This window comes from Pelodiscus sinensis, chromosome 22, assembly GCF_052426305.1.
Source record: "Pelodiscus sinensis isolate ZL-2025 chromosome 22, ASM5242630v1, whole genome shotgun sequence".
NCBI lineage: Eukaryota > Metazoa > Chordata > Testudines > Trionychidae > Pelodiscus > Pelodiscus sinensis.
The window spans coordinates 16,541,600-16,557,359 of record NC_143073.1 but is presented as its reverse complement, the minus strand read 5'-3'; the positions used below and the strand labels follow the sequence as shown (position 1 = coordinate 16,557,359).

Sequence of the window (15,760 nt, the reverse complement as noted above, 5' to 3'; positions counted from 1 at the left end):
ATCAATACAGGACCTAACCACATAAGCCTCCACATCAGAGGCTCATATAACATCACATCCACCAATGTGATCTATGCCATCAAGTTCCAGCAATGCCCCTCTGCCATGTATATTGGTCAAACTGGACAGGTTAATGGACAGATATTCAAAATAGTAACACACAGAAACCTGTTGGAGCATTTAAACCTGCCCGGGCACTCATGAATGGATTGAAAAGTAGATATTCTCTTACAAAACAATTGGTTTTTTTCGTTCTCCTCTCCCTCTCCACTCTTTTTCTGCTTTATATTTCAAATTCTGTGCCCCTTGCTCCATATTTGTCTTCTGAAGAAGTGGGTTGTGCCCATGAAAGCTCATGATACTATTTATATATTTTTGTTAGTCTCTAAGGTGCTACAGGGCCATTGTTTTTTTATGTTTTTTTAGTTACAGACTAATGGGGCTACCCCTCTGAGACTTTCAAATACACTAGTGTGTCTTGGGGCCCTAGACCTTAAAGGACAAGATTTCAGGTCTTCTACTGAGTTTCTGGTCCCCAACCGTCCTCTGGGCCTACTGCACTGCAAGAATGCTTAAGCATTAAATGCAGGTCAATGATACATGGATAGCTTCTAGTCTTGGCCTTCACAACATCTTCTGGCAGGGAGTTCCACAAGTTCACTCTGTGTTGGGTAAAGAAATATTACTGCCTTTGGTTTCTTTTAAACCTGCTGCCTGTTAATTTAATTTCCTCTGTCCCCACACACCTTTCTATCCATCCCCATCCCCATCCCCACCCATCTGTAGTAAGATGAGGGCCTGAAACATAAGCCCATGCAGCATGGGCCTTGTTTGAGGCCTGAGGCCTAGTTAACAATGGGCAAAACATGGTTAACATAAAGCAAAGCTAAGCTGTAAGTAAGAGGCAGGCCCCAGCTCACAGAACTTGGCACAAACTAGGAAGCCTAGTTCGAACTACCTAGTTCGTGCCGCGTGTAGCCACGCTGCATGGGGTTCGAATGAGCGGGGATTTAAAAATGGCGGAGCCCCGCTTATGCAAATGAAGTCTGGGAAATTCAAATCCCGGGCTTCATTTGCAAGTGCAGTATGCCTACATTACCCCGCTAGTTCGAACTAGGAGGGTAGTGTAGACATACCCTTACTGTACTTCGCTCTACAGTAAACCTGGCCTGGCACCTTCGATCCTTATCTGGGTTGTGGTCTTTGGGGGCTCTCTTGGGGTCTGCTGTGGAGACTAAGTGCACAAGTCAACATGCACACATCACTGAGCACACACGCAAGCAGCCTTCTGGTTCTCATCATCAACGGAGCCAGAGACCTGTGAGGACACCTCTGCAGTAAATCCTGACTGACTGCCTTCCTGAAGAACTGCACCATCCATCCTCCATTCCATACACACCCGTCCATCCACCCCCAATATACCCCTTTCTCCAGCCATCCCTCCATCTTACTCTCAACTTGAACTCCAGGTTAATGCTTTTTTTTCTCATGAGAACTTCCATTCTTACAGAAAAAAATTAAGTACTTTATTTTCACCTGTCTAAAATACTCTCTTTCATTTGTCTAAATTGTAAGCAACATATAAGGAAGATTTTAGTCTCAAAACTTTCTTATTTTTAAAAAAATCAATCACCCTCTGTCAGCATCTATCTATCCTCCCTCTTCACACTGGTCTATTTATCCACCTAATCCCATATACATGCCTCTATTTATTCGTACATCTCCTGTATGCCTAGCTACCTACGCCACAATTCACTCATGATTTTTGCAGTTACATAACTAAATCTTTAGCCACCATAATATCACCTTAATTAAGTCTGTCACCTAGAATTTCCTTTCTTGAATTACTTTATTAAGCACTCTAACTCTAGTTTTCCATACACACCTATCCAATCTCTCCCTATCTACTCTCTTATATGTTCCTCTGTGTAGCTCTCCCCATACATGCCTCTGTATCTAACCAAATTATATTGATTTATTTTCATACACACCCTTATTCTCTCTGTCCCTATATACTCCCCTTGTCTAGCTGTTCTCATACTTTCCCACCTTTTATATACACCATATTTGCTATCCTATCTAGAGCCATGAAGTTTTATAGAAGCCCACCCCTCCCTTCCTTTTCCAGGTGCAGATCTGCCTGTGGCTTGCAAGGATCTGCCCCTAAACCCAGCACTAGCCCCCCCTCTCCCCCCAAGGGCCTTGGGGCTGCATCTTTCTGAATACAGAGGGATTTGATTTGGTGGTGGTATTTTTCCAGGGAGGAGAGACGCTCTCCCCAGCTGTGTGTGAGGAGTGTAAAGCTAGCGGAAATCCAAGGCATTTCCATGCCCGGATACTGCTTGCAAAAGCTTTTCCCACAAAAGGCGGGGAGGAAAGATGTGGGGGAAGTCAAAGAGATCTTGCAAAGAGGCAGAAATGTCTATCTGATTTCTCTTCCTCTGGCCCTAGCTGCTAGTGGTGTGTGCAGCAGATTGCTGGCGGCGGGTAGTTTTGCGTTGTGGGAATTGTTCAGTGCAGGGGTCTAACAATCCTGTGTATTTTTTTCTTCCCTTTCTGGCTCTGGGAATTGGTCAGTTTTGGAAGAGGAAATCCACTAAAGGCAAAGACCCAGCCAGCGTGTAAGTAGCCAGGGTCCCCTCTCTGGGGTGGGGTGGCGTGGGAGAAATAATGCTCTGCCATCACTAACTTCTAGAGAGAGGTGCAAGCTCCCTGCTCCTTTCTTTCAGATGGGGGCTCCCTGAGCAGAGACAACAAAATGCAGGGTAAGAAAAGGGCAGATTTAATTTTCCATCTTGCAAGGATAAGTTGCCCCCAGCCTCTGTCTGGCACAGCCCCCTTGGTTTGCCTGTTCTTTTAATGCCCCGAGGAGGAGAAGGAGGTATAATTTCATCCAATGCATGCTTGTGTGGGTTCCTCCACCATTCCCTTTCCAGGGCTGAGAGCTGGTTTAAAAAAGCCCCCTCTGCAGCTTCCCATGGTAAGATGAGGGCTGGTTTCTAGGGGCAGGTGACAAAGAGAAGAATGCTGCTTACAGATAGAAAGGGCCCTAGTATATAACCCGGCTCATTGGGATTCAAAAAAGTATTTGTCTTTTCCCCTCCCATAAATGGGGGGCAGGATGTCATGTGCAGCAAAGTCAAGACAGGCCTGGGGTCTATTCCCAACTCTGCCATTAAGCTGCCGGGGTGACCTTGGGCCTGTCTCTTTGCCCCTGCCTTTGCCCCAATGCTGCTGTTTCTTTTTCGGCTGAGCTAGGTTTGTTTGGATTGTGAACTCATCAGAGTTGGGGCACTGCATCTACCTGGCACAGCAGGGGCCCACTGAGCTCAGTTTGGGGGGGAGGTCTCTGCAGGCCTGTTGTCAGCTGAGACTGCTAAGCCTTGCTGTAACACAAATAACTTACAACACAGTCCACATCTTTTGTCACCGTCCCTTCATCCCCCAGCTCTCATCAAACCCCGCAGTTCGGGTGGAGTGTCGGGTTTTTTGTTTTCATCTCCATTGTCTCTGCAGAGCCAACATTTTAATTTCTCCTGTTTTTAAATAAGGGATTTCTTTGTTTTTAATCACCCTTGACTGGAGATGATATGAAGCAGCGAATTGTGTCTTCTGTCTCTCTGGTCATTTGCACTTCCTCTTGTGCTTGGGTTCCTGACAAAGGCAGGGGAGAGAGGTGAGGGGCATTTCTCAGCACCACCAATGGGCCCAGAGATGAAAAGAGGACCACTCCCTGGTGCTAGCTGATGTGCAGATTCCTGCCCTCTGACATAGATTAGGGCCCTTCCCATTGTACCACATTCTGCAGACACACCAAAAGAGGGTCCCTGGCCAGTCCGCACAGAGAACAGTGTGTTTATGCCCATTTTACTGTTGGGGAAACTGAGACAGGGGTCAACATTAATACATCGATCCCACACTGGTTCCTGAGCAGTACCCAGCCTGAAGTGTTCATAGGCTCAGGGAACATAAACTTTCATTAGAAGGCAGTTGGAAGATGAGGGTTAATAATAAAAGGGGAGGTTTGGTGAATTTCTTTCCTCTCTGGGATATATTTGGCCACTTGCTAGGAAGTTTTGGCTTGTCCGCTCCACTATGCCAAGGTCCTGAAGAGGGTGTGCTACTATTGTATCTTTGGACAGGGACTGCCTCTTGTTGTGTAGCACATGGCTCCATGGGGCCTTGATCTCAGCTGGGGCAGGGACTGTCTCTCATTGTGTGTCTGTGCAACACACGGCACCATGGGGCCCGGATCTCACCTGGGGCAGGGATTGTCTCTCACCATATCAAGGCTGAGTGGTACCAGTGGAGCTGCAGGGGGCTGCGAGTCTGAAATAAGGAGCATCTCTGCTCTCTCCCCAGGTGTGTGCAATGCCTTAGTCCCCAGCTGTGTCTCTAGCAGAGTAAGGGCCCCTCTTTACCAGCACAGCCATGCCACCACGGCCATCGTCTGGAGAGCTGTGGGGGCTGCATCTCATGCCTCCCCGGATCATGGTGGACTGCTGCCTGCCCAACGGCATCTTGGTCACCCTGGAGTGTCTGCGGGAGGCTGCACTGCTGGGCATCAAACACGAACTCTTCCGAGAGGCCCAGAAATATCCCCTCTCCCACCTGCTGCAGGTCAGATGGACACCTGTGTCATTCTCCAGCTTTGGGTGTGGTGCATGCAGGTGGTTCAGAACAAGGGGGCTGGGTGCCAGGACTCCCAGGTTCTCTCCTGACTCTGGGAGGGAAGTGGGGGCTGGCGGGTTAGAAGGGGGGTAGAGGCTGGTGTTGCACTTGTAGAATAGAACTAACAGAATCTTATTTGGGGGATAATAAGGCAACATGCTGCATTTATTGTGAAGGCACAATTCTTTTACTGTCCCTAGGTACAAAAATGCGTACCCCCTCGTATGCACAGAGCTCTATAGATGAGACGTAATGGCCAGCCTCAGTTGCCCAGGCTAGTCCCCTGGACAGTGGGATGTGTCACTGCGCACCGATGCCCTAGGACAGTGGTTCTTAACCTGGGGTGCACACCCTCCTGGGGGTGCAAGATATGCTAGATTTTTATGATATATCTTAGGTTTAAAACTGACCTACGTCAACAATTTTTAATAAGGGGTGTGAGAACATATTTTGCCAACCAAAGAGGTGCAGGCTGCAGTAAGGTTAAGAACCACTGCTCTAGGAGGATCATTGTAGAACCGAAAGGCCCAATTCTATAGTTTTGCAGCCATCTTTTTATGTTTTCATCCATAGACCCTGTCCTATCCTCCTGCCCCAGGGCACTGTGTGACCATCAGTCACCAGTTAACAGTAGATGTGATTCTGATCTTTTCTTGATGGCGCCTTTGTCTCTCTGCTTCTGGGGTGGGTTCTTTTGCAGGGCTTGTTCACATTGTTTTTTGGCCGTCAGGGTGGTGCTGGCAGCTGATCACCCTGACAGGCTGGCTTCAGGGCCTGCTCCCTTGACAACCCGCCTCCCCCCCCCACACATACATATACACCACACTTTTAAATGAGACTAGGGGGCAGTGCCCCCTGCTTGCTAGGCTCACCACTCCCCCTCCCCCTATCTCTGTGGTAGGCAGCCCCAGCTCTCTGCCGGCCACCAGGGAGGGCTGGGCCAAGGCGTGGCAGCCCCTGCCTGCACCCTCCCCCCAGCCACTGGGCCAAGGCTGGCCCAGCCCCAGCTCTCTCCCCTCACCCAGCCATCAGACAGGGCTAAGGCTGGGCCAGCCCTGGCCCTCCCCTGCAGTTGTTGGGCAGGGCTGAAGCCGGATCAACTCCAGCTCCTGAACTCACCAGCCTTCCTAACCCCTCCCCTTTCCCACCCCCACACTGCCCATCCCCCTGCCTCCATTCCTATATCCCCTTCATCCTTATCATCCCCCCTTATTGCACCACCCACCCCACATACACTCCTATCCCCTTCCTCCTCCTCCACACACCCCCTGTCCCCTCCCATGACTTTGTTGCGCTGCGCTCCCCTCCCCCACAGGAACACAGCCCCAGCCATCGCAGCAAGAGCCACAGCCTGCCCCCAGCCCAGCCTTTCCCAACGGGCCTGTTGTGGCAGCTTTGCTCCTCGGTGAGCCCAGGGAGCCCAGACCAGAGGCTCTGGAGAGCCGGGGAAGCAGCTGGGGTGCAAGACTGGCCCAGCTTGTGGTGGGCCCAGGGGAGCACACCTGAGCCTGGGCCTCACAGAGCCAAGTCGCACGGCAGGCGCATGGACTGGGCAGACTGGGGCAGGACCCAGAGGCAGGTGGACATTGGTCCAGGGAGTGCGGGGGATGCAGCTCCTGGGAGAGTGCACCTGAGCCAGGGGCCTGGCCCGAGTTACCGGCACACCGGAGCCACCTGCTCAGTGGGAGGCCTGCAGCACGGCCCCCAAGTGGTGCGAGCATGTAGGCCGGGCTGGCTGGGGGCGGGGCCCTGAGACAGGCAGATGCTGGTCCAGAGGGGCGCATGGGGATGGAGCACCTGCCCCCCCATTTCACAGAGTGGTCACTTGGTCAGGGCCCCTGGGGATGCAGTGACATGACGACATCACTCTGCGGTGCCGCAGGAAAAGGTGTTTTGTACAGATTACATAGACACACCATGGGCATCAGGTATGTAAGGTGGGGAAGGCTCTGCCGTCCCAAGCCGCCCGGCATGCTGCCACCCACACTCTATAGGCATTCTGGGGGGGGGGGATGCTGCAGCTAGCATGAGCCTGCTCCCCGCTTTCCCTTTCCCTCCCCTCCCTGTGGTTGGAAGGGGGAAAATGCAAGTGGTGCCCTGCCCTATCTCCTGGGGGTGGGGAAGGAGCGGGACCCAGCAAAAGGGGCAGGGCTGGGGGCTTGCCTCCCCCAGCCCTGCCTTCACCGACTGCCCATGCACACACCTAACTTTAAACGGAGTTAAGGCAGAACGAAGTTCAACTGGAGGTTTGGTGAGGAGTCACTTTAGTTGCCATGTATTAATCATAGAATCATAGAATAATAGGACTGGAAGGGACCTCGAGAGGTCATCGAGTCAAGCCCCCCGCCCTCAAGGCAGGACCAAGCTCCGTCTACACCATCCCTGACAGATGTCTATATAACCTGTTCTTAAATATCTCCAGAGAGGGAGATTCCACCACCTCCCTTGGCAATTTATTCCAATATTTGACCACCCTGACAGTTAGGAATTTTTTCCTAATGTCCAATCTAAACCTCCCCTGCTGCACTTTAAGCCCATTACTCCTTGTCCTGTCCTCAGAAACCAAGAGGAACAAATTTTCTCCTTCCTCCTTGTGACACCCTTTTAGATATTTGAAAACCACTATCATGTCCCCCCTTAATCATCTTTTTTCCAAACTAAACAAGCCCAGTTCATGAAGCCTGGCTTCATAGGTCATGTTCTCTAGGCCTTTAATCATTCTTGTCGCTCTTCTCTGTACCCTTTCCAATTTCTCCACATCTTTCTTGAAATGTGGCGCCCAGAACTGGACACAGTACTCCAGCTGAGGCCTAACTAGTGCAGAGTAGAGCGGCAGAATGACTTCACGAGTTTTGCTTACAACACACCTGTTGATACAACCTAGAATCATATTTGCTTTTTTTGCAACAGCATCACACTGTTGACTCATATTCAACTTGTGGTCCACTATGACCCCTAGATCCCTTTCCGCCATGCTCCTTCCTAGACAGTCACTTCCCATCTTGTATGTATGGAACTGATTGTTCCTTCCTAAGTGGAGCACTTTGCATTTCTCCTTATTAAACCTTCTCATCCTGTTTACCTCTGACCATTTCTCTAACTTGCTAAGGTCATTTTGAATTATGTCCCTACCCTCCAAAGAAGTTGCAACCCCACCCAGTTTGGTGTCATCTGCAAACTTAATAAGCGTACTCTCTATCCCAATATCTACATCATTGATGAAGATATTGAACAGTACGGGTCCCAAAACAGACCCTTGAGGAACTCCACTTGTTATCCCTTTCCAGCAGGATTTAGCACCGTTAACAACAACTCTCTGACTACGGTTATCCAGCCAATTATGCACCCACCTTATCGTGGCCCTAAGTTATATTTGCCTAGTTTATCAATAAGAATATCATGCGAGACCGTATCAAATGCCTTACTAAAGTCTAGGTATATGACATCCACCGCTTCTCCCTTATCCACAAGGCTCGTTATCCTATCCAAGAAAGCTATCAGATTAGTTTGGCATGACTTGTTCTTCACAAACCCATGCTGGCTATTCCCTATCACTTTATTACCTTCCAAGTGTTTGCACATGATTTCCTTAATTACCTGCTCCATTATCTTCCCTGGGACAGACGTTAACCTGACCGGTCTGTAGTTTCCTGGGTTGTTCTTATTCCCCTTTTTATAGATGGGCACAATATTTGCCCTTTTCCAGTCTTCTGGAATCTCCCCTGTCTGCCATGATTTTTCAAAAATCATAGCTAAAGGCTCAGATACCTGCTCTATCAGCTCCTTGAGTATCCTGGGATGCATTTCATCAGGACCTGGTGACTTGCTGACATCTAACTTTCCTAAGTGATTTTTAACTTGTTCTTTGTGTATCCTATCTTCTAAACTTACCCTCTCTCTGCTTGTATTCACTACGTTAGGCACTACGTTAGGGCTCTTTCAGAAGCCCCGTCTTCCTGCTTTCACAAGGAAGAAGGGCTCTTCTGAAAGAGGAAGCTTTCAAAATTTGGCCCAGTGTAGATGGGCCAAATTTTGGAAAAGATCTTCCGAAAAAACTATCCAAAAAAAAGTGGAGTGCAATTTGCGTACCTTTTTCCAACAAAGCCCCATAGTACAAACGTAGCCTGGGAGGGGAGGAAGGATGGCCATGACAGGTTGATTGCAGTATCTGTACCTTCCCCCCCCCACACACCAGGATGAATCCTGCTACATCTTTGTGGGGGTGACTCAGGAGGCAGAGCGGGAGGAGTTCTTCGATGAGTCGCGGCGGCTCTGCGACTTGCGGCTCTTCCAACCCATCCTGAAGGTGATTGAGCCAGTGGGGAACCGGGAGGAGAAGATCCTGAACCGGGAGATCGGTGAGCTGGGCCGGGTGAGGACCTGAGCTGGGGGGGAAGGGTGATTCTCAGTGTTGGGGGTGGCTCCGTTGGGTCTTAACCCCACCACACCCTGCCCACCTCAGGCTTTGCCATCGGCATGCCCGTCTGTGAGCTGGAGCTGGTGAAAGACCCCGAGGTGCAGGATTTCCGCCGCTCCATCCTGGCCGTCTGCCGCGAGGCTGTGGAGACACGGGAGGCTGGTGGGCCCCACAGCCAGGCCCTGTATGTCTACCCCCCCAATGTGGAGTCCAGCGCTGAGCTGCCCAAGCATGTCTACTGCAAGCTGGACTGCGGTGAGGAAAATCCCAAACTGCTCAGACTGGGGTTTGTGTGCCATGGGGCAGAGGGGAAATGGGGTCTGGAGTAACAGGGGTCTGTGTGCCATGGGGCAGGGGATAAAGGGCATCTGTGCGTGTCATGGGGGGGGGAGCCTGTGCACCATGGGAGCCAAGGACTATGTGGTTCTGGGGATCTGTGTGCTATGGAGATGGGGGATGGGCACCCTTGGCTGTGTGCATGCCATGGGGCTGGGGTGGTGCCTGCATGTCCCAGGCTACTGGGTGCCACAGCATGGAAGAAGCAGGTTGGGGTGGGGGGAAAGTGGCAGGGTCCGTGCCTTCCAAACCTGCCTCTCTTCTGCCCCTGGCACTGCAGGCCGGCTGATGGTGGCCGTGTGGGTGCTGGTGGCGCCACAGCAGGACAAGCAGAAGTACACACTGCAGATGCCCCATGATGCGCTGCCCGAGCAGCTGGTAGCGGAAGCGATCCGCAAGCGCACTCGCAGCATGCAGCTCTCGCCTGAGCAGCTGCGGCGCTGTGTGCAGGAGTACCGGGGCCAGTACCTGCTCAAGGTGTGCGGCTGTGATGAATTCCTGCTGGCCCCGTGCCCGCTCAGCCAGTACAAGGTGAGGGGCCTGGCCCCTGGTCTGGCACAGGCACCCCCAGCTCAGCCCTGCCACCCCTATCCCAGTCCTGGGACCCCCAGCTCAGCCCTGCCACCCCCATCCTGGCCCTGGGACCCCCAGCTCAGTCCTGTCACCCCCATCCCAGCCCTGGGATCTCCAGCTCAGCCCTGTCACCTGCATCCCAGCCAGCTCAGCCCTGCCTCCCCCATCCTGGCCCTGGGACCCCCAGCTCAGCCCTGTCACCCGCATCCCAGCCAGCTCAGCCCTGCTATCCCCGGCCCGGCCCTGGGACCCCCAGCTCAGCCTTGTGACCTCCAGCTCAGCCTTCCATCCCTGTTCTAGCCTCAGGCCTGCCCCCCCCCCCCCCGTCCCACTCAGCTGGCACAAGGAGGGGCTCCGTCCTGGCTCAGCCCCGTGTCTCTGTGCGATTGCTCGCTGTCTGTGCCTCAGTACATCAGGAACTGCGTCGCCACTGGGCGCCTGCCCCACCTGATGCTCATGTCCAAGGAGAGTCTGTACAGCCAGCTGCCAGCCAATGTCTTCGTGCTGCCCTCGTACGCCCGCCGGCCCGGCCCCTCCACCCATGCCACCGGGGACCTGCCTGCCAAGTCCCTCTGGTCGGTCCCCAGTCTCCTACGCATCTGCATCGTTTGCGCCACCTACGTCAACGTCAACATCCGCGACATTGACAAGGCGAGCCTCTGGATGCTGGGGTCCTCTTCCACCTGAGGATGGGTGGGGGGTGAGGCTCAGAGTGGTGGGCTGGGAGCCAGGACTCCTGGGTTCTCTTCCCAGCTCTGGGAGGGGAGTGGAGGCTGGTGGGTCAGAGCAGGGGGGGCTGGGAGCCTGGACCTGGTCCCCTGGCATAATGGTTCCTTCTCTCCCATTCTTAGATCTACGTGCGGACAGGAATTTACCATGGTGGGGAGCCCCTCTGTGACAACGTAAACACCCAGCGCGTTCTCTGCTCCAACCCCAGGTAGCAGGGTGGGGGCTCAGCAGGGGGCACTCTCCCCTGGCAGGCAGAGGCAGGCGGGGGGCTGGGAGCAGTGTGGGGGACTCCATAAAATGGGGACTTGCCCCTGGTTACCAGAGGTGAGCCCCATCTCCGTCCCTCTCCTCAGGTGGAATGAATGGCTTTCCTACGACATATACCTGGCTGACCTCCCCCGTGCTGCCCGGCTCTGCCTCTCCATCTGCTGCGTCAAGGGCCGCAAGGGGACTAAAGAGGTAGGGAGACCTAGCTAGTTCAGGGAAGTGTCTTAGGAGAGCAGGGAATGGGACACGGAGACTGTCCCCTCAAGAGGGCACCAGCTTCCCTCCGGTCGCAGGCCTTAGGGGGGTGGAAATGGAGGGCAGGCTGTCTGTGACCCCTTTTGTTCTCTGTCCCCCCACCCTGGCAGGAGCACTGCCCCCTGGCCTGGGGGAACATCAATCTCTTTGATTATAAAGACACCTTGGTAGCCGGGAAGATGGCGCTGAACCTGTGGCCAGTGCCCCACGGCCTGGAGGACTTGCTGAATCCCATTGGAGTGGGGGGCTCAAACCCCAATAAGGTGTGTGTACTCCTCCCTCTCCCAGTCCTACTGCTGCCCCTCGCTCCTGACCCGCAGCTCCTGCCTGCCCAGCATCTGCCAGCCCAGCCCTGCCCCCCAGCCTAGCCAGTGCCCCTCACTCCCGACCCGCAGCCCCTGCCTGCCCAGCCCAGCCAGTGCCCCTCACTCCCGACCCGCAGCCCCTGCCTGCCCAGCCCAGCCAGTGCCCCTCACTCCCGATCTGCAGCCCCTGCCTGCCCAGACTTGCTCCCCAGTTGTTAGTGCCCCTCATTTCCAACTCACAGCCCCTGCTAGCCCAGCCTGGGACTCCCCTCTGTAGGGTGTCTGACTATTAACCCCATCTTGGCCTGTCTGCAGCCTCGAGCCCAGTTGAGTCCCTCATGTGGTGATTGCCTGGCACTGCGGCCAACTTCTCTGCCTGCAGGGAGTGGGCAGCTGGCTGTTAGGTACTCGACCATGCTGGGCCAAAATGGTCAACCTAGCATGATCTGGCTATTCAGTTAGGGCCTACATAAGTACACAGGTCTGGCATGGTTTGGTTGTTAAGCTAGTGCCTATGTAAATACTCTGAGCTGGCATGATCTGCCGAGTAGGGCAGGGCCCTGCAATGACAGCCGGGTCAGCCCATGGGGAGGAAAAGCTTGGTAGGTGCTACAATAATAGTTCCGTTTGGCCCTTGTATGTGTTGTTGTAGGGCCTACATAAATCGGATGGCTCTGAGCACAGGATTTGTGAAGTGACTTATGGGTGATCCCGTTTGGAGGGAGGAGGGGGGCTGCTGAGGGTTTTCACCCACCATTTTACTCCCCTCTCCTCTCCCTCCCTCCCACCTGCCAGGAAACCCCCTGCCTTGAGCTGGAGTTCACCTGTTTCAGCCATGCAGTGAAGTTCGCTGATGCAGTGCAGATTGAGGAGCATGCTAACAGGAGCATGTTGCGGGAGCTGGGCCTCAACTGCTGTCTGGTGGGCCTGGTAAGGGGGGTCGTCCCTCCTGGAGGCACTGGCTTCCACCCAGCCCCAGGGCAGGGACTGGTTGGCTATGGGGGGCTGGAATTGGGGCAAGGGCCTGTCCCCTCTAGGGGGCACTGGCTCCCACCTGGCCCCAGAGCAGGGGATGAGGAGGGAGGCCAGGGGCTGTTTTTGGGTCTCCAGTAGCTGAGCACTGTGGGTGTTATGGAGGGACCCTCCCGCTGCATTCCCTGCAGAGTAATCGCCTGGCCCGGGACAGCAGCCTGCTGGATAGTGAACTGGAGCAGCTCCACAGCATCTGCCACCGTGACCCCCTGTCGGAGATCACTGAGCAGGAGAAAGATTTCCTCTGGAGGCACCGGTAGGCAGCCCGGACGCCTGGGTTCCCTCCTTGACCTGGGAGGGGAGTAGAGGCTAGTGGTGAGAGCATTGGGGGCTGGGAGCCAGGACTCCTAGGTTCTCTCCCCCATGATGCAGGGGGTGAGCGGGGAGTGGGGAGCACAACCCTGACACCCTCTGTTCTCTTCGCAGACATTACTGTGTGAACATCCCAGACACCCTGCCCAAGCTGCTGCTGTCTGTCAAGTGGAATTCACGGGATGAAGTGGCTCAGGTACGCAGGGTGGCACCGGCCCCTTCAGCCTGAGAACCCCCCAGCTTCCCTCTGGCCTGGTATCTCCTCCCTGACAGATCAGACCCAGGAGCCCCTCCCCTCCAGCCTTGGAGGGTGGGCAGGAGAGGTTTGAACCTCTGTGCGTGCAGTGGTAGGGGCCACCCAAGCCTCTCTCTTTCTCCTCACTTGCCATAGATGTACTGCCTGCTGCAGGAGTGGCCCCTCATCAAGCCTGAGCTGTCCATGGAGCTGCTGGATTGTAACTTCCCCGACCCCCGGGTCCGGGAATTCGCCCTCAAGTGCCTGGTTAAGGGGCTGACAGACGACAAGCTGAGCCAATACCTCATCCAGCTGGTCCAGGTACTGCGGCACCACCAGTACTGCTCTCCCTGCCCCACAGCACCCCCTAGCACCGCCCTGGGGCCAGCCTGCCTGCCAGGGGAGAGCGCCCCCTGCTGAGCCCCTGCCCCGCTTCCTGGCCCACAGCGCCCCCAGCAGGTCAGGAAGGTCTCAGCCTGTCTGTGTGGCTCCCCGGCAGGTCCTGAAGTATGAGCAGTACCTGGACAACCCACTGGCCCGATTCCTGCTCCGAAAAGCTCTGACCAACCAGCGCATCGGCCACTTCTACTTCTGGCACCTCAAGTGAGGGGCACTAGCAGAGCTGGGGGACTGGGGTAGCAGGGCTGCAGATCGGGAGTGAGGGGCGCTGAGAGGGCTCAGGGCTGGGCTGGCAGGGGCTGTGGGTTGGGAGTGAGGGGCACCGGTAGGGCGGGGGGAGCCCAGGGCTGGGCTGGCAGGGGCTGCAGATCGGGAGTGAGGGGCACCGGTAGGGCGGGGGGAGCCCAGGGCTGAGCTGGCAGGGGCTGTGGGTTGGAAGTGAGGGGCACCGGAAGGGCAGGGGGAGCCCAGGGCTGGGCTGGCAGGGGCTGCAGATCGGGAGTGAGGGGCACCGGTAGGGCGGGGGGAGCCCAGGGCTGGGCTGGCAGGGGCTGTGGGTTGGAAGTGAGGGGCACCTGAAGGGCGGGGGGAGCCCAGGGCTGGGCTGGCAGGGGCTGCAGATCGGGAGTGAGGGGCACCGGTAGGGCGGGGGGAGCCCAGGGCTGGGCTGGCGGGGGCTGCGGGGCGAGCGCGAAGGGTGACTCTGTGTGTGCTACCCCTGCAGGTCAGAGATGCACAGCAGGACGGTGAGCCAGCGGTTCGGACTCATGCTCGAGGCATTCTGCCGGGGCTGTGGCATGTACCTGAAACACCTCAACCGGCAGGTGGAGGCAATGGAGAAACTTGTCAACCTGACAGACACGCTGAGGCAGGAGAAGAAGGATGAGACCCAGAAGGTCTGTGGGCCTTGGGACACCCTCTGCTGGTGGTGGGGGGTGGGAACTCTGGGCTCTTCTTCCCACCTAACTGTCCTCTGTCCCCCGCAGATGCAGATGAAGTTCTTGGTGGAGCAGATGCGACGCCCGGATTACATGGATGCACTCCAGGGCTTCGTCTGTCCCCTGAACCCCGTCCACCAGCTGGGGAACATCCGGTGAGTCTGTCCCTGGTGCTCGGGAGTGGCTGGTGGGCTAGAGCAAGGGGTTGGAAGCCAGGACTCCTGGGTTCTCTCCCTGACAGGTCTCCCTACCCTGCAGGCTGGATGAATGTAGGATCATGTCGTCTGCCAAGCGGCCGCTCTGGCTAAACTGGGAGAATCCAGACATCATGTCGGAGCTTCTCTTCACTAACCATGAAATCATCTTCAAAAATGGGGACGGTGAGGGGGCTACAGGTCGGGAGTGAGGGGCATCAGCAGGGCGGAGGGAGCCCAGGGCTGGGCTGGCAGGGGATGCGGGTTGGGATTGAGGGGCAGCGTTGACCTCAGTCTGTCTGTATGTGGCTGTAGATCTCCGGCAGGACATGCTGACACTGCAGATTATCCGGATCATGGAGAACATGTGGCAGAATCAAGGACTGGACCTTCGGTACTGGGGTCCTTGCAAGAGATGAAGTGTGCGGGGGAGGATGGGTCAGACAGGGGTGGGGCCAGGCCTATCTCTTGAGTCCTGAGAGTCTATAAAAATCACCCTCTCCTTCCTGCAAACTCAGGGTACAAACCTAGGCATTCAAGCCAACTCACAGCTCCAGCCTTCCACTCCGCTGCTTAGCATAACCAGCAGCCCTACTCCAGAGGTGGCTGCATCTCAGAGCCGGGTGAGGGGTCCCTGAGTAATCTCCTCTCCACCCCCATGCGCCCACAGGATGCTGCCCTATGGCTGCCTGTCCATAGGGGACTGCGTGGGGCTGATTGAAGTGGTGAGGAGCTCGCACACCATCATGCAGATCCAGTGCAAGGGTGGCCTGAAGGGGGCGCTGCAGTTCAACAGCCATGCGCTGCACCACTGGCTGCGGGAGAAGAACAAGGGGGACAGGTGAGGTTGGGTCTGGACTGGGGGTGGCGTCTGCTCTAGTTGGAGGGTGGGGGCTGCAGGGGCCAGGGCAGGAGAGTCTGCAGAGGCGGATGAGGGTGTGTAATTAATCCCAGATGCTCTGGCTCAGTTATGACGCAGCCATTGACCTGTTCACCCGCTCGTGTGCTGGGTACTGTGTGGCCACCTTTGTCCTGGGCATCGGAGACCGACACAACAGCAACATTATGGTGAAGGACGACGGGCAGGTGAGATGCCC

General features: G+C 55.3%; 1 protein-coding gene across 4 annotated transcripts in view; it reads left to right on the top strand.

Moving 5' to 3' along the window:
- The first annotated feature begins 2,320 nt into the window (after positions 1–2,320).
- Positions 2,321–15,760, top strand: part of LOC102462482 (phosphatidylinositol 4,5-bisphosphate 3-kinase catalytic subunit alpha isoform-like) — a 16,177-nt gene continuing 2,737 nt past the window's right edge. Inside the window, exons 1-22 of one of the 4 annotated variants that reach the window (XM_089772256.1) lie at positions 2,326–2,460; positions 2,578–2,621; positions 2,730–2,765; positions 4,363–4,620; positions 8,867–9,029; positions 9,134–9,343; positions 9,705–9,955; positions 10,406–10,648; positions 10,849–10,934; positions 11,080–11,185; positions 11,359–11,511; positions 12,349–12,483; positions 12,717–12,841; positions 13,012–13,093; positions 13,289–13,453; positions 13,632–13,735; positions 14,256–14,427; positions 14,518–14,624; positions 14,728–14,849; positions 14,979–15,057; positions 15,334–15,504; positions 15,632–15,749. In XM_089772256.1, coding sequence (XP_089628382.1) covers positions 4,432–4,620; positions 8,867–9,029; positions 9,134–9,343; positions 9,705–9,955; positions 10,406–10,648; positions 10,849–10,934; positions 11,080–11,185; positions 11,359–11,511; positions 12,349–12,483; positions 12,717–12,841; positions 13,012–13,093; positions 13,289–13,453; positions 13,632–13,735; positions 14,256–14,427; positions 14,518–14,624; positions 14,728–14,849; positions 14,979–15,057; positions 15,334–15,504; positions 15,632–15,749 — 2,781 coding nt within the window. In that variant the 5' untranslated portion in view covers positions 2,326–2,460; positions 2,578–2,621; positions 2,730–2,765; positions 4,363–4,431. Of the gene's footprint in view, positions 2,622–2,729; positions 2,766–4,362; positions 4,621–8,866; positions 9,044–9,133; positions 9,344–9,704; positions 9,956–10,405; positions 10,649–10,848; positions 10,935–11,079; positions 11,186–11,358; positions 11,512–12,348; positions 12,484–12,716; positions 12,842–13,011; positions 13,094–13,288; positions 13,454–13,631; positions 13,736–14,255; positions 14,428–14,517; positions 14,625–14,727; positions 14,850–14,978; positions 15,058–15,333; positions 15,505–15,631; positions 15,750–15,760 lie in introns of those variants that run through there. The other 3 variants (XM_075908403.2, XM_089772257.1, XM_075908405.2) reach the window with 3 other exon arrangements.